Below are 24,573 nucleotides of genomic sequence, written 5' to 3'. Positions count from 1 at the left end.
TTTAACTAACGTAAAAGCTCTTGGAAATAAATAATGATCGTCATTATTTGAGCCCACAACGAACAAGTGTACCTCAATATTTAGCCAACCGTATCATCTTGCACGATAGCTACTAATAGCACTTTAATAGGTTTCAGCCGATCGCTAAATCAGGGGTCTATCCTGCATCAAATTCTGTTTTCGACTTCTTTTATAAAGATCCCACAAAAATGAAATTAAGATATGACACGCCACAAAAGATAGTAAAAGTGATGCTAAAGAACTATCGCACGAAGAAATCTCGTGTGAAAGTAATTCATGAGTCAGATTTGAATGAACCGCGAGGTTTGGTTCACCACCTGTCGTTTACAATCCACTCATTCCGAGTAATTTGCAACAGTAAATGATTTAGACTGCAATCTAACTTTCAATGTGCAGGTCAAATGTGTTTCCATTGCAAGGTTTATGTAACTTTCCATTTAAACTTTGTAAGATAATTACCTACTGCGAGTTAATTTAAAAGTAGCTGAATAAATAATGTATGAAGTGCAATGTAATAGTATAAAGTTGTAAAAAAGATAAATAAATAGAAATAATGTTCAACACGTTAAACAGTACACATTACCAACCGGTTTTAAACTTAGACTTTAGGTAGGTTTAAGCTTGTTTTTGAAGATGTTTACAGATTTCAAATTCTCTATAACTATTAAGACTGAGTAAATAAGCTAACAGAAAACTCCTGGCTCTAAGATTGTCTTGATGTGGCATCGTCCGTACAATTTAGTATTGCATGCTCAATATGAGCAATCTGTTGTAACGAATTTTATGCCTAAAACACCTGCAAACTGTACACAGAAAGAGCAATAAATAAAATTATATTCTATTCTATCTATACTATTTTAAAGGAAAGATGCAGGCATACAACCTCAGCTTCAACCAATTCATCTTATGACCTATCGTGCCACTATAACCGATTTAACTTCCATGAAATTCCTAAATCGTACCAATTTTGTTTTCACCAAATCGAGCAATTCCGCCATCCGTCGGTTGTTGTCGGTACGCGCACGCGCATCGCGCATGCGCCGCGCTGTTCGCGCCGGCCTTCGCGACACAACAATATTTCAAAGGGCCTACGCAGAATCGCTTCATGTCTGATGGAAAATTTCAGGTGGGGTGACGAAAATGGCGTGTAATTTCGGAGAGAATAGAATCACCCCCACTTTTCTCTTGGATATATCAGGGAGGAATATGCGATCACAGGGCTTTCTCTACCTGTATGGCCTGCGTGTAGACCAAATCTGCCATATGCCCCTAAATTAGAAAGGGTGATCTTCCTGCTGTGGAGACTAAATGACCTGTTGATGATGATGACGAAAATAAAGATCTGAATTTAATCAAATAACAACCCATGTTACAAGTAGGTATTTAAAAAACTTACAACGTCTCAAGGAAAAAGGTAAACAGAAACATAAAAGTGCATACAGCAAGTTTTTCTTCGGCATAAGAAGTTGTTACTAAGCAAATGCCAGTTTGTAAAATGTCGTACATTTCCCAGAAAGGATTAAGAAGTTTATTAAAAAGCTAGACAGTAAAAGCGTCACTGAAAATCAGTACTAAGGCAATAAACAACAGGATAGTAATTAACAGAAGAATCTGCGATTAGAGAATGAGAAAATGAAACATTAAGTACACCGTCTGCGAGCATCAGTACCTATGTTTCAGGAACATGAAACAGTTGCTAAGGCTGGTTTCCACCGCCAACAAAATTCGAAGAACCAAGTCAGAGAGAACAATATAATACTGGCAAAGAATATAATTTACAACAAATTGCTCGATTCCACGACCACGTCGCAAAACTGAAGATTACACCAATTAAGTATGATGAAACTACCAAGAGTCAAGAGCAGATTGTTTACGCGTAACTTTTCTAATCTATCGAGAGAAAAATAAAAACCTGTTTTAACCTGTTTATTTAGCTACAGATAAAATAGGAATTTGTTTAAAATTCTAACACCAGTTTAGTTAAAAATACGCATGAAAAATTGTGAATGTTTGCTCCACATTCCAAAACAAATCAAACACAAGAACGACTCACGCGCACCTAAACACCGTATAAACGGAAAAAATGCGTTCAAACACAAAGAATCGTTTAAAAACAAATTAAAATTCAAGGTGGATGTAGGCGCCGCAGGGCTGACTAACTAGGAAGCGGTGTAGCTGGCAGGACGGACTAATTGCTAACACCTTACTGCGTAGTGGAAATGGAAAAAAGAATTTCATTGTGGCCACTTTACGCTTCGATGCATTTGTTTTTTTTACTGAAAATATACTGAAGCTATAGTTTCATAGCGTGAGTGGTGGTGTAGCAGCATGAGTTGTCGCGACTGGGGGCGACAAACGTGAAATTCACGCGCTGTAATCACGTGGTCATACTCGTAGATAGAGTTGACCTAAACTAAACTGTCCCACCAAACTCATTGACAGGGGGACGCCACCATCGTTCAACTATATAGGTTCCAACATGGCAAAAATCGGAACCAGCGATCCGGTATTGACGGTGGGCGCCCCGCTGTCAATGTCACGGATATGACAGTTCAGTATATTGGGTCTATACTAAAGGATTATGTCAAAGCTTAATTATTATTTTATCTGTGATCAATACGATGAGTCATTTGTTTGGCCCCAAGTCTAGAATCACAGTATAGTTTTCTGTCAATAAGATAGTTCCATTCAGAACCAACTTCACGCTAGAGATCCTATTTAGTAACGAGATAGCAACAGTGATATAATAGCGCGAACACGCAGACCACTGATAACCTTTCAGAATCAAGTTTTTTAATGATTAATGACGTAGCGTTATCATAAACCAACTTAAATAAAATGAAGGTTTCATTAATCAATCAGAATGAGTTTGAAAACCACGCTCTGACTAGGCATTTTCTTTACAGGCTTATTGAGAACCATACAACAGATTTTATAATCTTATAACAAACTGCATCGGCACCAACAAAGTTGCTAAGCTGCTTACGGAAGCATCCACGATCCAATTACACAAAGAAACACCGTGCAAAATTGTTGTATTGGTTATCGATAGCCTTTTTTGCTGTCGCTATGCGCAAATAGGTGCAGACTGCAGAGATCCATTAATAGAAACGGCTGCACTGCGCCGGCTGCGCCGCGACATGCAAGGCTCTTCCTATGCGTCTCGTGAGTCAAACCACCAGCCGTTTGCGCCTCTTTCCGAAACGTGTGTACACTGTGGTGTCACGACTGCGCGAATTCTGACACACTGATTCGTCATTTGATGGGATTTAGCGCCTAAAATGCGCGGGGGTGGTTCAGATTACAACCACGTAGAAAGAAAAGCTCTTCTGAAGACATGGAGTGTAACATTGCAACATTCGCCAAGCTTCTCTTTCATAATTCAGGATTGTTGCAGTTACTCCAGTCTCTTTCGAAGATGAAAGAAAACCCTATCCCTACAGCAATGGTGAACTTTTCTTGGATTTACCACTGGATTACGAACATGATAAATGGAGAAACGGACTATAATAGGTAATGATAGCAGCCTTAAATGATGTCGGTGGTCCGGCCATAAAAATGCCAAGATAAGTCATTATACTGTTGGCAAAATGCTTAGTATAGGCCAAACGCTTATTAAACATTAACGTCGAGGGTTGCGGACAGCGTATCGTGACTTGCAATTGGCAATGGTTGCTGGACCGATTAGTTTTATGCATTCGATTTGTCTACTATGTACGAACTCTAAAATCTAAATATAAAAAGTATAATTCTGAACTCATTCAATTGCCAAAAAAATAAAATATACTGTTCAGGATTTTGGTTAGGATCAGAGTGGAATTATACTCAAATTCAAGGACTCCAAAATAATTGAACCAATTTTCATCAATAGAAAACATTTCAGTGCCTTAGCTTTACGACAAGAAAATGGAAACATGAAATTACATTCGTATAACGCATACAATCATCACTATTGCACGATGTTTGCTTAAGAAGCATCATATCAATGATGAGGGGAAAAAACACGAGTAACACATAAACTTACATAAGTCGCAATGGCCGATAAATGTTATGCCACTGGCGTACTTGTCACTTATATTTATGGCAGATAAACAGCAGCATTTGGAACACGTTATTGCTTTAAGAAGGTCTGCTAAGACGGCATTGTAAAAGGACAATGATATTAGTGACTTTGTGTTGTGGTGAGCAAAACAACAACATTAAAACTAGGCATAATTCAAAACTGTACTACAACTGCGAATAAACTGCAAGCTCTTGAAAGACTGACTGAGACTGGCTGATAATGACAGAAAGGATACAGAAGAAATTATCATAACCAATAAACCCTTAAAGAATTTAGGTAAATTATACTTTCATTCGGTCAGAGCGTCTCGATGAAAGCTGAAACCACATCCACGGAATCACTCGAGCTCGCCAGCGATTCGCGACCTACATTCCGAAATGCTCTCTTTGAAGGGCATAAACGCATGTTTAGTTTTGTCATAACTCCGTCCATCCTTTGTGCATTTGGCCGCTCGCCATATGACATTTATTATATCATAAATAGTCTTAAAAATACGAAAAGTGAGGGATATGATGGAATATCAACAAAAGTAATAAAAACAGTAGGAGATATTATTAGTAAACACTTGAGTCATATTATTAATTTGTGCATAAGTGAAGGAAAATATCCAGATTATCTTAAAATGTCTGTAGTGAAACCTTTATTTAAGAAAGAAAACAAACTACTATTACAAAATTATAGGCCGATTTCATTACTACCCATAATGTCAAAAATTTTTGAGAAATATATTTACCAAGAAATCTATTCATATTTAGAAAAAAATCACATTCTTTGCAAAGAACAAAATGGCTTTAGGCAAAACAAAAACATAAACATGGCTATATTTGAATTCTTGAACAACGTTATACCCAATATCAACAAAAGAAATCCCGTGTGTACTATATTTTGTGACATGACTCAGGCATTTGACCACGTAAAACATGACATTCTGATTGACAAACTCATGACATATGGTATTCGAGGCAATGTAGCACAACTAATAAAATCTTATTTAGACAACAGGAAACAATATACTTCCATTACACGTTTAAACGATAACTCGAAACTGGAAGTAGAATATCGATCAAATGAACGTCATGTTGAATATGGTGTACCACAAGGTAGTGTCTTGGGCCCACTATTATTTATAATTTATATTAATGACCTACCTCGATCTACTGACAACCCTATGACTCTTTTTGCGGACGATAGTACTCTGACTGTAGCATGTAAGCGACCTGACATTTATGAAAATGACATTAATAATTCTTTGACATCAATAATTTCATGGTTAGACAATAATAATTTAAAAATAAATATTTCTAAGACACAAGTTATGAAATTCCGACAAAGAATAATATCTGCACCTGACATAAATGTAATATACAATAACATGACAATCTCTGAAGTAGATAGTGCAAAATTTCTAGGAATATTCATAGATAAACAACTGAACTGGAAGACACACATAGAGTACCTAAGTAAAAAGTTGAGTAGTTCTGCATACGCACTATACAAATTAGCTCCACTACTAAACGTTGATTCTCTGCTCTTGGCGTACCATGGCTTAGTGGCGTCGAATTTGAGATACGGCGTTATTTTCTGGGGGAATTCTACTGACAAAGAAATTATTTTTAAAATGCAGAAACGTTGTATACGAGCAATGTTTGGAATGAAAGCGGCTGATAGTTGTAAGCCAGTTTTCAAAAAACATAAAATTTTAACATTTCCGTCAATATATATTTTAGAAATAGTACTGTTTGTTAAGGCCAATCCATCACTTTTTATTCGTTTAGAGGATGTTGTCAGTCGCAACCGACGCGACTACTCAAGACTACGGATGCCCCCCTCAAATTCAGCTCTTATGAGTAAAAGTATATTATGTATGGCACCTAGAATTTACAATAACATCCCCTTAACAATAAAAAAATTAGAACTGTATGAATTTAAAATGAAGGTTAAAAATTTATTAATTGAAAAATGTTATTATAATCTGACGGACTTCCTAAGTGACAAATTTTGATTTACTTCTTAATATATTTTTTTCCATTTAATCTGATTATGCAACATTGACTTTAACTTTAATTTGATTTGATTATGCAGTATTATTGTAATTGATATTTTATTTTTAATTTAATTTGTACACCGCAAAGGTACGACATGTTGATACCATTTTAAATGCTGACTTAACACCTTATGTACACATGTTTGAACAAATAAATGTATCTTTATCTTTATCTTTATCTTTATCGCCAACCAGGAACCGCTGCTTGATGGCCGCCGAAATAGCAACAAAGCCCTTTCTAGAATTTTGGAGAAATTCGACCATTACGAGCGAGTTGATTACTTCCTGCAACACTCGATCGTTACTCCCGTTCATGGGGATTATACAGGATTAGGTTTATTATAGAATTCCGGAAACATTGCGGAAATGTTAATACCTTTCATGGAATAGTCATATTTTATCAGTTTACTAAGAAAAATCTTAACAACATCAGATATTTGCTGATGATTCTAGAAATAGAGAAAACCAACCCTGTACTTATCTGGAAGACTATTTATTTTTTGCTTTATCTTACGGAACATTGTCGTGTGATTTAAGTCAGCTATTTATACTTACGAATAAACATGTACTTCTATTGTTCACTTGAGTAATTTTAGAATATCCATGAACAGTTTCGAATGGCGATAGAGATAGGCAAATAGTTATTTTAGTATCATTTTGGTTCAGGTTGAAAATTTTATTGTCCCTGATAACATAATCGAAGTTCTGAGTGCTGCGGCGACAGGGCCAGCGTCTAACAGCCACTTAGCGGCGCTAAACACATTAATAAAAACGCACTAACACTTATTTATGTATTCATACATCACGCCGTTTTCTCTGGGACCTATCAAGCTAGATTTCGAAATTCCTAAGTCTTGGAATAGTAAGTTCTCTGACCTCCACATTTAGTATATTCTTTGTGAAATTTCATAATTTCTAAAGAAGGATTGACTCAGTCAGCGACTCAACGTTGATGGTAAGAGGAAGTGGACCACCCAGGCTGCCCTGACGCACATACGCTCATGACACTTGGCGTGCCGCGCGTGCCCATTTAAAATCCTTCCAGAGTATGTGACTTCGATAAGCTTGTAAAGCTTAGCCAAGCTATTGGTGCCATAGAAACACACTGCGCTTTTGCAACCGATATAGATCTAGAAACTAGTTAGGCCAAGCCGAGATCCATTAGCTGGTTTATCTTTACAAATGCATCGGTAACAAGGGATATAAAGCATTTCTATAGCTTCTAACACTTTGGAGCATGTACTATAAATGTCGCACCAAATTAGGAAAGGTCACCTCAACATAAACATGACACTCGCATGATCCATGACCATGTTCTCGGTTACTATGTGAGCATTTATGAAATATGATGTGGCCTTTTGTTACAAATACCAAACGGTTTGTTTTCATGCTTTTTTCTTTTGTTTTTTATTGCAATTTGTAGCTGCGTCTTAGATCGTTTTGTTACTTTAACATAATGTATAATTCAGTATGCTAAAATATGAATCATTTGATTGGCAATTATTTTATTACAAACTAACTTTTGTTATGACGTATTAAGGGTATCAGAGACGTGTCATTTTCTACTTGCGGAATGGAAAAATGTTTTCACAGAGGCTAATCGCATAACGCATTGATCCTTGGTTGACACCTGCTTTCTCCAATAAATTAACAATCTATCAACTCAATTACCTTATATTAGCTATTTGCTCAGCTAACGCTGTTTTTATCACACCTGCCTAATGACCAGCACCTTGGCTCTATCGACGTTTTCTTTGTTGCGCACGCGCATTTGAAAGAGCCGGGCGCAATGACCTTACCTCTTACTCTCGATCGCACGATCCACCCTTATATGGCACAAGACTAAATGGAAACACGTCAATTAACGCTCGAAAGTTCATAAATCATGTAATTTGCATCTTAAACTAATTTACGGCAATCAAAACGTCCTCCAAGTGAAGCTCGTCATAATTTATTTCAGTGTAATTTATTGGGATTAGAGATCGATTTATGAGGTTTTATTGATTTTGTAACTAATTTACATTATAGACATTTACCAACACGGCCAGTGAAGTAGATTCAATAAAACATAAGCTTTTAAGGACATTTCACATGTCATTATTAATTCGTTGTCAGTCTGTTTTTCCTCGCTGTTGTATGTTTGAAGGCAGATATTTTATTCGCCTTTTAAGTTTTTCACTGTACTTTCTCCAAACACAAATTGACCAAAGTATAATACCTTAATTCGTAGCCTCTGGTCGACGCACGCCTTGAGCGCGGACAGCGGGCCCTCCATTACCTCAATGCGCGTGAGCACATTCTTGCCCTTCCTCTCCCGGCGCGTATCCACGGGAACTGAAAAGGATTTAATTGTGTACCTGAATTGCCAGTGAACCCAATAAAAGGCTAGGTTGCACTATCTTACTTTGACTATAACAAACGTCAAAGCCTGTCAAACTCCTTACAAAAAACACTGGTTATGGTTTTAGTTACGGTTAAAGTGGAGGGCCCCACATAACTCAACGGCTCCCCCGGGCTGGTGAGTATGCAGTTTCGTGCATTTTCCAGTCGAAAAAAAAAGGTGGTGCAACTCAGCCTAAATAAAGGGCGTTTTGGGAAACCCCGTGAAAACTGTAGTATATAATGTTGTGATGAGAGAAAAATTAGAGCTACACACTAGTCCTGAAATACTTGCAATCAAAATTATATCTCTGGCAATATTTCCTGATCTACCACTCCAATATAAACCAACACACAATATAGTCTTATTTATATCCAAAGCATACCCAAACGTAACACACTCGCCAGAATCCCATAAAATCGTTCACCGAACATATCGCTCCTAGTTCCTACAGTTACATCACTTGGAATGCCAACTTTTACAGCGATTGTAAACGTTATCGCTCCGCAGAACTGTGGCGCTAAACAACACCAACGTTGTTTGACACCGCGGTTGTACTGGCCAGAGTTATGAGGCAGCTCTAGGTCCGAAAACCGCACGTACGTGGGTTAGATTCAAATACGTCTTTGTACGAGTAGTAGTAGATATAGTAAGTAAAGAAAGTACTAAAGTTGTACTGGCCGACCAAGGCACTAGAAAGGTAGCATTGGTGATTAATACATTTTTCGGAATAAAAGAAAAATAGACCGAGTCCGAAACGAAGTGGTAATGGAAAATACTGGAATAACGGACATTGGTTTGAAGATGGTATAGCTGAAGGTCCTCTATAATTTAGCCAGCCACGTTTACGGAATACCTTAGAAAAAAATGCTACATAAAAAGGAGATTGAAATAAAAACCGTTGTGTGACAGTTTTATTATTACGTCATTCAGTTATTTCACGAGCTTTTCAAAATATTTTAGCTTTTTCTACTTAGGCTTCACTATTTGGATCTTGGATTCAGCTGTTCTTTCCTTTCTATCATAAATTGGGAATGTGTAAACAACATCATAAAGTGCTTTAAGCATTGTCAATGTGCTAAAATGTTTTGCCCACTGAAAGTGCCATGCAATAAAAATAATACTTGTGTGTGACTTTTACATTAGAATGTTACTAATTTTAAGGCAAATAACATACGACACCAAACATAAATGTCAACACAAATATTACATTATCATCTTCAAAACCCTCTACATTTTCTATGCCATATTAGAGCTAATAAATGTTGAATTCTTTGTAGATACTTTTCGATAGTAGAGTTTTTTATACTTTTGCTGTTATTTCATAAAAAAAATAGTAAAATAAAGAGGCATTTGAGACATAGAGATGGGTAATCCAGAATAAATTGTTAGTATAATATTTTAACATCATAAAACAATAACGATCCACCAATCTGCACTGTTTCGAAGTTCACTGTAGAGTTCAACGCACTGTGTCTTTGCCCCTGCATTATCAGTGACACAGTTATCACACCTGTTAAAATATTGTTATAATTATACTTGCGTCACTCACACTCGCTCCTTTGTAGATTTTGCGATGACAACCGTTACAAAAATTAACACATTTTTTGGACAATTTATTACTAATCTTTTCCTTGTCTTTTACTTGTATTTTAAGATCCGTTGGAGTGTAATCAGGCCTTATTTTTTTTAAATTTCTTTCTACTCTTGTATTTACCCACCCCAAATAACGGGAAAAAGGCTAGGGAAAAGAAAAAGAAGATTCACTCTTGTCTTTTCAAATAGCGGTAATACCAACTTGAAAATTTTCAGAGAAAATTCCCAAAAGCTTTCCAATTTAACCACTATTTGTATCTAATTTTGTAAATGAAAATGTCATCGATAGTCGTAAAAAGGTAACAGAGGTTAAACTGCTGGTCTGAAGTGTCAATAACCAGACAGAAGAGGCGCTGACTCGCAAAGTTTAATTTTGGCAATACTACTAATCCATACTAAGTATTTGAAGAAACTCTTTGTTTATACTCGTAGTACCTACCTACAGAAGTATTAAAGAAAGTTTAGATCTTTGAGATCTCAAAGTTTTCAGATAAGCAAAATGATAAATGACAAACAGAGAAGATATCAATTAGGATTAGCCAAGAATTGTCTTACTATACACAAACGAAGATCTGTGCGCTCATGAAGACAATACGCGTAAAATACTTAAATGCGTTAATCTCCTAACGCAATCTGCGATCAATAAACACAGCAGTGTTAATGATAGAACGAAAACGCGTAACCGATCGAGTAAAGTCACCGGTGTCGATAGTTTAAAAATAACAACGTAAACTAACGATAAATCTATGCAGCTCTCGAGCCGAGGTACCAGGGAGGCATGGCTCGCATGCGGTCGGCGCTCGCGAATTACTTTCACTAGCTATCCCCGGGCGCTGACCGCGAGCGGGTCGACGCCCCGCGAGCGCGGGAAACCGCCCGCCATCCGCCATTCAGAAAACCTGGCAGCCATGTTTACACAGATGCGCGCCGAAACGCGTTCCGTTGCATCACTTCCGTTTCGTGATTATTATGCGTCGAATCGCACGTGCCGATTTAGTTTTATGCATCGCATCGCAATGCTAGGACTGCGACTCGTTACGTAATGCGGGCCGCTGCGCCGACTGCCCCCACTCGGAGCTAACATTCTCGTAACTTTATTATTATGTCATCGGGAATGTTAGTGTGAAATGCTCACAAGATGTAAACAGAAATTAGAACCCATAATTCCAATAATCAAGAAAAAATATAAATTTAATTAAATATTTATTAACAAAGATTACACGTCGCAGCCCATAAAGATGTCCACTATAAATTAATTTCCACCTTGTCTACCTTTATGCAATTCAAAGAAAGGTAATTGCTAAATGCACATTTGCTGCTGATCATAAATAAAGATTAAGTTAATAATAGCCCCGCAGCGGCTTGTAGCTACTAATGAAGTAACATACATAGATAAGTACATTAAAGATAAAATTGACAACCGTCAGTTGCGCACGCGCATCGCAGACGCCCGCTCGGCTTAGCATGATAGCAGAGCACGCAATTATTGTTATCTTCTATAATTCATTCTGTATAAACAAACAAAAGTTTGCCGTCATAGCCGTAAAAATAAAGATGAAACTGGCCTGATAATTTTAAAGTTTGCAACTGGCCTGATAATTTTAAAGTTTGCAACTGGCTGGCATGAGATTTCGTTTTCGAAGATAAAAAAACAAGCAATCCGAACGGAGGAGGAGTAATCAGGCGATGTTTTAAGAAAACAATTGAACGCATCTCTGGAGCGGACGTCAACGACCGACGCTCCAGGGTGAAACGGCGATGGCGTGCGTCCCTCTCGCGGTTATGCAACGCGTACACGCGAAAGTCTAGCACACTGTGCCGTAACAATTCCATCGCGATTTTGTGTCTAGATCCCACGACAGAGCCATTTCCTCGCCGGAGATGAGTCTAAAATAGGCAGCGTGTTGCTAAGCCGATTTATTTAAAACGTATGCGTATCGGGATTGATTTGAATTCAAAGTTCGTTTTCTCGATGCTTATCGTTCTGACAGGTATTACCCAGTATCTATTTATTTGTACGAGTACCTAATACGCCTAGTCTTAATCGATCTACAGTGTAAAAGCTTTTGTGTAGATTATGGCCATGTAAGTAGATCCTTAATTTCTCCATCCAAATAATATTTGTATACGAAATCAAAGCTAACGCAATCGGTTTTATGGGTAATATCGGTGCGACGCAATATCGTCATTGTTTCTGAAATCATTGCGAAGCTCAACTCTAAATTAGGATAACTATTGCACAAAAGAAGCCAATAAAGGCTGAACGCAAACAAGGAGTTTATGAGGCAGCTGCACGCATTGCCGCCGGTCACTTTCCACAGCCATTTTTGTCAAATTGGCGGGAAAATGGTGGGGGATTCCATCACGCGATCGCGTGCTCCAGCCCTATATCGAAGCCTGATTAAAAATATACCAGGTTACTCAATAAACGTTAACAAACATATTTCAATCTCAATTATCGCATAAACAACATAGGGTGAGCTCTAAAAACAGCTAATTAGTTCAAGCTATCGTGTGTACTCTACAAAGTTAATGCCCTTCAGTGTCTTGGTCAAGTCTTCCTTCAGCATATAAGATGAGAATTGCAATAACAAACCCCAAGTTAACAAAAACTAACTTCGTGAGCTCAAATTGCTTCAAATCATCGTACCTTTAAGTCTAATAAGAAAATCCGGCAAAAACACTGATCGTCCTGATATTGTCCATCCATCATCGTGGCCAAATGGCAAGCGATTTGCAGAAAAAAGGGGTTTATGTAAGCAAGGCCACCGGCGGGGCAGCGGGTCACGGGCGCCATGCAAATGAGCTGATGCCATTGTTGATACCAGGCATTGACTAGCCGGACCTGCCGATGCGTCATTGATACCGAATTGTGCTCCAAGGTCGGCCCAAATGGAAGCGAGGGTATTTTTTATTGCTCACTCACTGCGTTACAAATTAAGGATATTTCAGATACATTGTTGTTTACTTTGCAGTTCTCTTTAGGTTTGCGAAACGTTTCATTTACTATTTTCAATAGTTTTTAGAACTTTTTTTCGTGTCCAACGACACGAATTAACAATGATTTCAGTATTGAAGATGCTCCAGAAGATAATAAAACTAACCCCCGTTGTCTGAATTGAGAATTTTAGCTTAAGCATGCTCAAGTAATGCTCAATGTTAGAGCTAAGATTGTTGTTAAATAAATAAATAAATTAAAGTAAGACTGTTACTCATAACATGCAGTCACGTAGATTTTTAATAAAACATCTGCTCTACTGACAGCATGTCATCAACATACTGGTGCATTAACTTCCAAGAAACCAGCTTTAACGCCTGATAACGTTTTGCGACTGATTTACCGAAGACATCCAGGAAAAAATTCGCGCACCGAATCTGGTCACCTGTCTGACCACGAGCCTGTGATCCCGAGTCCATACAAGTGCCCGCGGTGGGTGGCCGTAGATTATCCCGGGGAAGGGGGGGCGGGGTCGTCGCCCGCCGCTGACACAGAGCCGCGTGCGTTGAACGGCCTAGACTGACCTCGTGCGTGACCTAACCGATACGAGGTGTGGGCCTACGTTTGCTCTTCTTTCTGTTTCTTGGGGATCTACTTTAGATTATTTTTCCAAATATTTATAAAAGCGAAAGGTCATTCATCACGAAATCTCAGAAACTACAAGTGCTAGGAGTCTGAAATTTTGCATGGGGGTTCCTTTTAGAACGTAGGTGCGCACTAAGAACGGATTTCACGAAACTCCACCCCTAAGAGGGTAAAACGGGATCCACGCGTACGAAGTCGCGGGCGGCCGCTAGTTAATATAAAATAATAAGTGCTCTTTAGAGAATGCTTATTATTTTTTTTTTTTTTTTTTTTTATTCTCTTTTTCACTACAATCTGTTGCCTTGCTGGAACATTGAGTAGTATGTTTGTTGGGATATGTCATGTCTTGCTCGGTATGTGGCCTGTGTCACATCCTACTTCACTTTATTGGGTCATAAGTGTGTCCTGTGGAGTTTTTCGTTTCAGTCTACGATGTGTCTGGGTTTCGTCCATCAGAGGTCTCGCCAAGGGGTTGGGGTAGTTTGTGATCCGTTTTTTGTACGATTTTGTATGATGTACAATTTCCTGGCTGACTGTGTTGATTTGTAGGTCATGATGCAGCTGTTCATTTGTGACATACCAGGGAGCATTGGTTATCATTCTCAGCATTTTGTTCTGAAATCTCTGTACGATTTCGATGTTGGAATGTGAGGCTGTGCCCCATAGTTGGATACCATAGGTCCAGATTGGTTTTAGTATTGTCTTATACAGGAGAAGTTTATTATGCATTGACAATTGCGATCGGCGGCCTATTAGCCAGTAGAGTTTTCGTACTTGCAGTCCCAGCTGTTTACGCTTGGTAAAAATGTGTGTTCTCCACGTGAGCCGTTGGTCAAGATGTAAGCCCAGGTATCGTACGTTGTCTGTTTGGGGGATCTCGAGGTTGTTAAGTGTAACTCCCGGACAGATTCCCCTTTTCAAGGTGAAGGTGATGTTGACTGATTTGGTTTCATTCGCTTTGATTCTCCACATCTTTAGCCAGTTTGATATTTCATCTAGTCCAGTTTGTAGGATTCTTGATGACTCTATTGGGTCTTGATGGGAAGCTAGGATAGCAGTGTCATCGGCGAATGTTCCAGTAGTTATGCAATCTGATGTCGGAAGATCTGAGGTGTAGATTAGGTAAAGTAGCGGCCCCAATACACTACCCTGTGGGACACCTGCGTTAATACTGCGAAGACCCGAGAGTGCTTCGCCATTTTGGACTAGAAAGTGTCTATCCTCTATGAAAGACTTCAGAATCTCGTATGCGTGTTTGGGGAGTAAGGATTTTATTTTGAATAATAAACCTGCATGCCAAACTCGGTCAAATGCTTGAGATATGTCTAGAAAGACACTGGCGCAGTACTTTTTAGCTTCAAAGGTCTTGTCTATTTCATTTACTAGCCTGTGAACTTGATCAATAGTGGAGTGCTTGCGGCGAAACCCAAATTGGTGGTCAGGAATTAGTCCGTGCTGTTCTACCAGTGGTAATAACCGTAGTAATAATAACGACTCGTATATTTTAGACAGGATGGGCAGAAGGCTAATAGGCCGGTATGACTTGGGGTCCTCAGGTTGTTTCCCTGGTTTTAGTATCATTATTATTTGTGCAATTTTCCATTCTGGTGGGATAAATTGTAGTTTCAATACCGCGTTAAATATTGCTGTGAGTAATATTATTCCAGAATCAGGCATTTCCTGCAGGATTTTATTGGTGATCAGGTCATATCCAGGTGATTTCTTTGGGTTGGCTTTTTGTATTACTCTTCTGACCTCTTTCGCAGTGAACTTCATTGGTGTCTTTTCATCTAAGTCTTCTGCTTTAAGGTATTCCAGCACCATTTTCTCATGTTCTGGAGGGCCTTCATAGGGATGGGGTTGAAAGACGTTTGTTAAGTGTTCAGCAAATGTATTTGCCTTCTCCTGGTCACTACGAGCCCAGTTGCTGTCTGTTCTTCTCAGTGGTGAGGAAATAGTTATAGGCCGTTTAATGTTCTTTGTCGCTTTCCAAAGTGAGTAGTCAGTAGCAGCGGTGGAATCGAGGCTCTCCAGGTATGCCTGAAACCCTGCGTTTCTGTCTTGTTCAAGAATACGCTTTAGTTCTGCTATTTTGTAGTTTAAGAGTTTTTTGTGTCAGGGCATCTGTTTTTCTGCCATAGCTTGCGAAGCGCTCTTTTCTCTCTAACTTTGTCAAGAATGTGTGAGGGTATGTGTTGCTCAACAAGCTTGTGTTGATTTATTGGGGTTGAATTCCATGCTGCACTCTGAATGCTGGTGGTGAAAAATTTTATGGCGTCTACAACGTCACCTTTTGTTTGTAGTGCAATAGGTTCACAAAATATATCGTCTATTAGGACACGGAATAGGGGCCAGTTAGTCCTTTTGCTGTGCAATGTGCATCTTTTGGTAGTTTCTCTGAACTTTGCTCCTATTTCTACCAGAATAGGTGAGTGATCCGAAGATAAGTCCCAGCAACTATAACAGGAGATGCTGCTTTGTGGTATGCCTTTGAATATGCAGAAATCTATGATATCCGGTATTTTTTCCTTGTCAGAAGGCCAGTATGTGGGTTGACCTGTTGAAGTTACGTTCATAGTTCCTGCTTGTATGCATTTGAGTAATTCGCGACCTCTTGGTAATGTTAGTCTGGATCCCCAGTAGGTATGTTTGGCGTTATAATCTCCAGCTGCTATGAAACGATTTCCAAGAGTATTGAAGTAATCATTGATCTGATCTGCCTTTATAGTGTGTCTAGGGGGGCAGTATAGGGCCGATATTGTGATATTACCAGTCCAATCACACACAACCACACTAGTAGCCTGAATGTAGTCCTTGCAGTATGCTTGGATTTGATGATGTCTGATGTTTGATTTAATGAGAATGGCTGAACCACCGTGTGCTTTGCCATCTTTTTGGATGCATGGTGTGATATAAAGTGTAGTTGGGGATTTTAAGAAAGCTCTTGATTGTAAAATGGGTTTCAGAGATCAACATAATGTCAACTTTATATGTGTTCAGGAAGATTTTTAACTCATTCGTGTGGTTGCTTCTTATATGATTTTTTTTTCGTTTTTTGTTTCAGCCAATGACATCCACTGCTGGACAAAGGGCCCCCCCTAAGCATTTCCAAAACGACCGGTCCGACGACCGACGATATTTTTGTATGAGCATTAAATAAATCATGATTTTAGATTTTTTTGTAGTGTCAATATTCTATTGCTTAGTAAAGTTTTTTGGCATTGTCCAAGTATTCCACAAACTACCTGCCAGAACACACCAACATTGTAGGACTTTGGTTTCATAAACCCTATAATATGATATAAATAAATATAAGGCATCTATCTATCCATAAAACCTTAGGTTATCTTTTGAAGTTAGTTTTGGTTTTGTGGTAGTCAAATCAAATCAAAAAAAATTTATTCAATTTTGACTAGTATTTTGGCACTTATGATACTTTTATAAAATGTACTCACTTATGATATCCTTATAAAATATACTCTACAAATTACTTAAACTCTTTAAAAATTTAGTTATGCTATGAGCATTGAGATTTTTAGCTCTATGTATCCACATCATTTAAAACCAATACCATGACAATTCTTTCGTTTCAGCCGAAAGACATCCACTGCTGGACAAAGGCCTCCCCCAAGGATTTCCACAAAGACTGGTCCTGAGCCGCTCGCATCCAAGCACCTCCTGCGACCTTCACCAGATCGTCGGTCCACCTAGTGGGAGGCTTGCCCACGCTATGTGACAATTCAAAGCTAATAATCTAAATATTTTAAAGGCCCTATTGAATATGTCATATCAAAATAAAATATATTATTATTGAAGCAAGTATTTTTGCCTTGAACAATTAAAATACCCTTGCACCTAATTACATATTCAGTTTACGGCATAGACACTGGTTTTTTATTGCTACAACTGGACGCTATGCTAAGATCTATGTGTTCCGATTTAGCTTTTAATTGTGTCTAGAGATTTCGCACAGAAACTCCCTTTTTTCATTTTAAATTAAGTATGTTACTAATAAGCATTTAGGTAAAATTCTGGTATCAACTGCCGCAACGAACACTATAGAATATTCTATACATTTATATTGCAGTTTTTATAGTGTTTGTTGCAGTAATCAAAATATTTGAGGAGACCAGTTAGAATAGAATAGAAAGTATTTATTAGTCTCAAAACAGGTTTCATTTACAGTTTTTAGATAGAAGAATTGATTAAGCTTTTAACTCTTAACCCTAATTAATTTTTAATAAGATGATACTAAATAAAATATTCACAAACAATGTTTAGTTACAAGTACAGTATGATAAGCAATTGCATATTTACTGTCAGGAATAATGAATCATAAAATTAAATGTGAAATACTAAAGTTCAATATCTGTCTAAAAAATTTATCAGATGGCTCACTTAAGCACAAGTCCGTAGTGTTAAAAACTAAATGGAAAGGTAGAATATTTAAAATATCTATAGTACGCTTATGACTACAATAAACAGCAACAATAATTTATAATTAATTCGTAAACGTATTTTTAACCAGCGTTAAAATGAGTTTGTAAGAGTTCAACAAACTAACATAACCTATAAACTTACATTCATACTGTGCGAAACGCTGGCGATTCTTCTCCTGTAAACGTAGCTCCTCTTCAAGTTTCTTGGCTTTCTTTTCTTGTTCTCGCTTTTCCACGAGCTCTTTTTCCCCAAAAGCGATCACTGAAGACGTACTTTTTTGGGCCGCTTCGTACTGTTGAATGTTCTCATACATTGGAGCATTTTGTACCGGAACCTTAGCTTTCTTCGAATACAATGCCTTCATGGGATCAAAATTAGAACTACATGCACTTACTTCTGATTCAGAAGTGGACGAATCTGAATTATTTGCTTCAGACATTGTAAATAAACAAATCAAAACAAAAGTTCGTCAACAACAAGAAATGACAAATGTCAGTTATGTCAAACTATTTGACAGACAAGCGTTTCGTTTCACAGACATAAAATCTGTTCAATTATTGCATTACGTTGCAAACTGGTTTATCAATAAAATATTTGAACGCACACAAAAAAAAATATTTTGATATTTTATTTCATGAAGTCTAATAATTAATTTAATTGATTCGTGATATAAACTAAACGCACAACACGCACCATTCCACGCATTAAACGTTTATTAAAATGGAAATAATTAACTTTGATGAAAACAGAATGCAATTTTTATTGACATTGCAATCATAGTGATCTCGTGATAGAATTGAAGGTTCTTCCTCCTCGTATTAATTAGATAATAACAGCAGTTATAAGAATTAGGTGGCTGGTTAACATTGATGCTAGGCTTGTTACAGTTGTAACACAACATTCTGATGTAAATATTTAATTACTAGTAGGTATTAGGATTCACAACAGAGGCTCATGAATATTTTGATAATTTACTTGATTTATCATATGTTTAATACAGCTCTTCATAAGAGAGAAAAGAAAGATACACAATAAAAGAGCTTAAGATATTTATCCACCAGATTTCACTCGGTAACTTAGATTAAATCTAGGCTCGGTAATAACTGAAAAAAGTTATCATTTAATTCCTTTGAAGAGTTTTACAGTGAATATCACCTATAATAAATGCTGGTGCATATCAATGCAATACAAAATTATTCAATAATTTCGCTTACATAGACATTAGCACATCTCAAGCGCACGCAAGGTCCTCTGAGCAATACCTACATAAAGTAGGAAGTGCCACTCAAGGTTGAGGCCCGGTCTTGTCTATTAATCTTTCAATAGGCAATTTAATGAGGAAAATGTACAAGTAATAAATAAACAAATGTTATAGTTATGTAAGTAGGTATTACCCTTATTATTGACTGACTAGGTGTTACAAAATATAATGATAAACTGCATAAACATGCATAAAATACGTACCTACTCATATTTCAAGGAATAAATTAATATGAGTAAGGAGTAATTATTTTATTAACAACTAAAAAGTATCTAAAGAGCTTTACCACTACTCAACACTAGATGGCGCTATGTGCACATAACAAGACATTGAACCATTGTAATTTATTCGAGGCTCCACAAATCGCGGGTGTATTACATTAAATTTAAATACATAGTTATGTGTTAAGTTTATCCATAATATCATGTAATTTTAATATATGTATATAATTACGATTACAAAAAACTATGCAATACATCAAGTTGCTGACCGATTGATGGATAGGTTTTAATTACAATAGATGACAACCAGCAACATTTAACATTCATTGCGTGTCTATTGCTCTACGCATAGCCTACGTATTCTGAGATATTATTAGCTATAGGCTTATCTATTCATATTTTTTATAACTCTGCCGCTAAAATATGATATAAGATGAATAAAAATTAACTAATAAAATATCTGTTAAAAAACACATTAATGATCCATAATGGTAGTAATACTGGTAATACCTACTCTTATAAGTACTGCTAAGAGCTCCACTTAATCAATTCTTTAATACATTTCATTGCCTATTCAACCTTTTTCGCCGTATCATTGTTCGAAACAACGAATATTTTTGCATTATCGCACGCGACGAAGCCGAAGAAAGTGCTCTAGGAAGCGTTTAGAAAACAAAAGTCTTTTTACAACGCAATTATAGTGAAAGAGTGCGCATTGTCAGGTTTTTTGCCGCGGCTCTGCGCACGCTCAGCCTTCCGCGCATTGTCGTTAATGCGTATCTGATAGTTATGAGTACGTTATGATTGTTATGTATGTATTATGCAGTTTTTACTACATATTGAAAGTAAACGAACTGCTGAGGTCATTCTACTCTATTGATAATACATTCAAAACGAGTAGTTTATCAGTAACTATAGATAAACATTATTTTTATCAGAAAATAGTACTGATAATAGTTTTGCCCATATTAATCATTTTACTATTTTATTCTTTGAAACAAATGATAAAGTACCTATACATCCAGAGGTACCTTATTCCAAACTTATTATAGCACATTTTACTTTTATCTTAATTTTTGAAGAACTGAAATTTATAAATGACTTACAGGGTGGAAACGTTAAGTGATCTCACTCGATTATTTCTAAACTATACAAGATATCGAAAAACTGATTACTGATTCTGAAAGTGCTTCACAAGCTCTTTCAAACGGTACCAATAATTGGTTACAGAATAACCTGGATTTATCCGAAAATTCAATGTTTCCAGCTTCCATACATTTAGTAAAACCACATAATATTAAAAACTATTCAAGATATTCAAAAACTGATTATTGATCCTGAAAGTGTTTCACGAGCTCTATCCAACGGTTCCAATAATAGGTTACAAAATAAACTGGATCCATCCAAAAATTCAATGTTTCCATCTTCCATACATTTAGTAGAGCCACAGTCAGGGCACTCATGTCTTGATAATATTATAGCAAGTAAAGCCTAAAACCAATGTTTTCCAAAAATAATTTTAAATAAGAATGCAATTTACGAGTTCATTTTAAGTGATTATTATTTAATAAAAAAAACTTAATACTTATAATAATGTTTGGCTGGCATACATTTAGTATGGAGGCTGAAAACATTAAATTTTCGTATAGATCCAGTTAATTCTGTAACATATTATTGGTATCGTTGAATAGAGCTCGTGAAGCACTTGCAGGATCAGTAACCAGTTTTTCGATATCTTGTATAGTTTAGAAATAATCGAATGAGATCACTTATCGTTTCCACCCTGTATGTATAAATATCTTAAATTGTTGTTTGTATTGTTTCCAGAGCGGCGTGTGCGCAACTGGCTGGGCGTCGCGCCGCATCTATGCTTTGTCGGCGCAGATTCGACATACACCGGGACGTCGCCAGGTGATATCGGTGCATTGACACAAACGACACAATATACCTACATTACATATTAAATCATTAACAAATCGAAAAAATATTCTTCGATTTATTATTGAGTACAGACCAAAATTAAATACCTTAACTAGAGAAGAATTCATATTATAATGGATACATAAGGTGTCCTTACCTACTTTCAACATTGTCTATTAAGATTATAGATAAAATAATTTATGAAACGAATATTTGTATTATTTTTATCTAATATTGGAGTCATGATTCTAGATTTATAAAAGGATGGTTTCTTTTACGTACGTCCTCTTCTAGACAAATGCTCCATAACTAATAAAGCAATTAAAAGGTAATATCTGTACCTTTTATTTAAATTATTGCACACTTCCATAACGCGAGCATGCATCACTTAACGCATCCTAAACTTCATACTAACTACATACTCGTACTAACTTATACTGAAAACTAGAGCGCCTTGCACATAGTGGAGTAAGAACTCTCATAAAAGACGTGAAAGCCTACGCTCTCTGTTTTCGCAGGTCGCTGCTGAAGAGGAGTGGCATACGAGGAGTGAGGTAACCTGGCTGAAGAGGAAACCTTCCAGAAACCACGTCCAAACTAAACCGTCATGTGTTCTATTCTAACTAAGTACCTAAACTACGCGTAAATGATACATCGAATATGTACGATCCGTCCAAGACGCTGCCAAACAAATCAAACGAATTTATTAGTGTAAATACAGTTTTTGTTACTATTAGTGTTCGCGAGTGAGTGCGCGAGAATTAGTGTCCCGAAGAGCGCCATCTGGCGTGGAGTAGACGTTACAACGTGGCGGGGACGCATGCGCCGTCGGGACCGGCGCTGGCGATGCCATTTATTGAAGACGAATGGTGGTCAGCGGAGAATGAGGGCAGGATGGTCGACCTCTCCAATTGCCTGCAGGTAATGAATTATGTATGTATCCCGTATTATTCTTATTCATGACATTTATTTCCCTATGGAGAATATAGTCTGTCAATTAAAGCAAACAAAAAATGTAACCTACCTTCAAGATAGTTAATAATATGATGAACACCCGTTTCATTTACTATCTCAAAAAATGTACAGTCAAAGCCTAGTTACACACTTGAACTTTCTCTCCATAGAATCAAGAAAGAGCAATAGAAGTGAGCCTCAAACCCACCTACCCTCAATTGCAGGACGCGGTAGTAGCAGCAGGAGGGCAAGCAGCCGCACACCTTCACCAAATGGCCACCTCTCTGGGGGAACTGTCCCAAGCCGAGCTGTCTAACATTGTGGGAGGGCTGACCCTCGAACCTGATGGCTCGGAAGCTGCAGACCCGGATGACATCCTGAAGCAGCTAGGAGAAACCGCCTTCGACAACTTCGACACGTTTTTCACCGATCTGACCAACGCTACAGCGTCGGCTGTGCCGCCTGTAGAGATTAAGGTGAGTTGTCGTATCTTTTACAGCGTCTACGATAAGCTAAATACTAAAGTTATGGCCAATAGAGATATCTAGGTAGTTTTAAGTTTTTCAAAATAAAACAATCTTTTTTTGCTCTCTAAAAACAGTTGACCGTAAGAACTAGGTAGATGTTTAATTCGTACTGAAACTCAACAGTCCAAATTCTAGTACAGAAGTCTACCATGAAACTTATATGCTTGAAAAAGCCTGCGTAACGTATTATTAAATTGTACAACTGATCTTGTCTTTAACACTAACGAAAACGTGTGTAACTTTCCAGCAAGAGGAGAACAACAATATATCGCCAGCGTCCGGAAGCCAACTTCAATACTACACGCCAAGCAATCAAATATCGCTACCCAACAACGGCCAGCAGCGGTTACAGCAACTACTGCGGTCCGGCACCACCGCCATCAACAATGCGGTGGCGAACAACATCAACAACGGACGATACAATATCGCGTCCCAAAACCCGCTGCTAGCCGAGAAACTAGCAGCGACATCTAGTGGCATCAAGCAAGAACCATTAAGTTCGGATTACAGTGGTACGATGAACTATGGGAGTGCGTCGCCGATGCAGCGAGTGCCGAGCGGGAAACCTCAAGTGCACGATGCTGGTGGAGGTAAAGGTGAGTTTATTTTATTAATTTAACGACATCTAGCGGCGAGTAGCCGAACTACGAGCCGCTGCTATAACAAAACTTGTAGTATACGTAATGTAAACTAGATGGCGCTGTTTGAAGATAAAGTTTTGGATTTCGCCAATAGATGTCGTTACTAGTATGTAAGATGAAGTTGGTTGATAGTGGAAAATTGCAGCTCCCGATGCAACCGACATGCAGTTTTCTCTTGCAATCACAGTCCACTTTCGATTTCCGCTCGAGGAAGTGCCGGCAATTTTCCTTTCGCAATTTGCCGCTTTTACTTCGCCAGCACTGCAGCATTTACCTATTTTCTATTGAGAAAGTGGACTTTTATTATACCCATTTACTTTAAAATAGGCTATCTTACTAACATACTAGGTAATGCATTTATTATGAGTTATTGAATAAGTAGATATCGGGTATTCTTTGGACTCGCTCGGGTAGTCACTTTACTGCCTTAAAAATTAAAAAAGACTGATTCAAACATTTATAATCATCTCGGTATTAGGTACACTATCATTTGAAATTATTAACTTAAGCTTAAAACCCATAGAGACCCACCCAGCAGGTTAGGTAAACAAAATAGAATTTCATTATTATTTATACTTTTCATACCACCTGCGTACTTACTTACTTATTTCATGATAACATCCGGGAAATACCTGATTCTGTATCGACTTTTATAATAATTAAATAAATCCGTGCACTGCACTCATTAATACCGTTAGGTACCTACTTACTTGATATGATAAGGTAAAACCTAAGGGAAACATTCACATAAAAATAACACACATTAATTCATAATTAAAAAAAATATTTAAACAATACTCGTGTAATAATTTATCTGGGTACCTAACTTTCATGAGTTAGTTGCAACTTAGAGACGAAAATATTTCTTAATTTTAATTTATTACAGAATACGTTTCCTCATTGGTGATTTCAGCATATAAAA

The 24,573-nt window shown here is 37.4% G+C and overlaps 2 protein-coding genes across 5 annotated transcripts in view; one reads left to right on the top strand and one right to left on the bottom strand.

Moving 5' to 3' along the window:
* The window catches only part of LOC135079295 (U7 snRNA-associated Sm-like protein LSm11), a 40,207-nt gene extending 21,603 nt beyond the window's left edge, over positions 1-18,604 (bottom strand). The window contains exons 1-2 of the mRNA XM_063973918.1: positions 18,269-18,604; positions 8,347-8,462 (exon numbers count right to left, since the gene is read on the bottom strand). Of these exons, the coding sequence (XP_063829988.1) occupies positions 8,347-8,462; positions 18,269-18,566 (414 nt within the window). The 5' untranslated portion in view covers positions 18,567-18,604. The remainder of the gene's footprint in view (positions 1-8,346; positions 8,463-18,268) is intronic.
* Positions 1-24,573, top strand: part of LOC135079261 (ecdysone-induced protein 74EF) — a 225,613-nt gene that overhangs the window by 67,334 nt on the left and 133,706 nt on the right. Inside the window, exons 4-7 of one of the 4 annotated variants that reach the window (XM_063973898.1) lie at positions 21,437-21,520; positions 22,048-22,450; positions 22,708-22,959; positions 23,258-23,606. In XM_063973898.1, the coding sequence (XP_063829968.1) occupies positions 22,376-22,450; positions 22,708-22,959; positions 23,258-23,606 (676 nt within the window). In that variant the 5' untranslated portion in view covers positions 21,437-21,520; positions 22,048-22,375. Of the gene's footprint in view, positions 1-21,436; positions 21,530-22,047; positions 22,463-22,707; positions 22,960-23,257; positions 23,607-24,573 lie in introns of all 4 variants that reach the window. The other 3 variants (XM_063973890.1, XM_063973875.1, XM_063973883.1) reach the window with 3 other exon arrangements.

This window comes from Ostrinia nubilalis, chromosome 2, assembly GCF_963855985.1.
Source record: "Ostrinia nubilalis chromosome 2, ilOstNubi1.1, whole genome shotgun sequence".
Taxonomy (NCBI): domain Eukaryota; kingdom Metazoa; phylum Arthropoda; class Insecta; order Lepidoptera; family Crambidae; genus Ostrinia; species Ostrinia nubilalis.
Note: the sequence above shows the minus strand (reverse complement) of the source record. Positions and strands in the feature narration are given on the sequence as shown.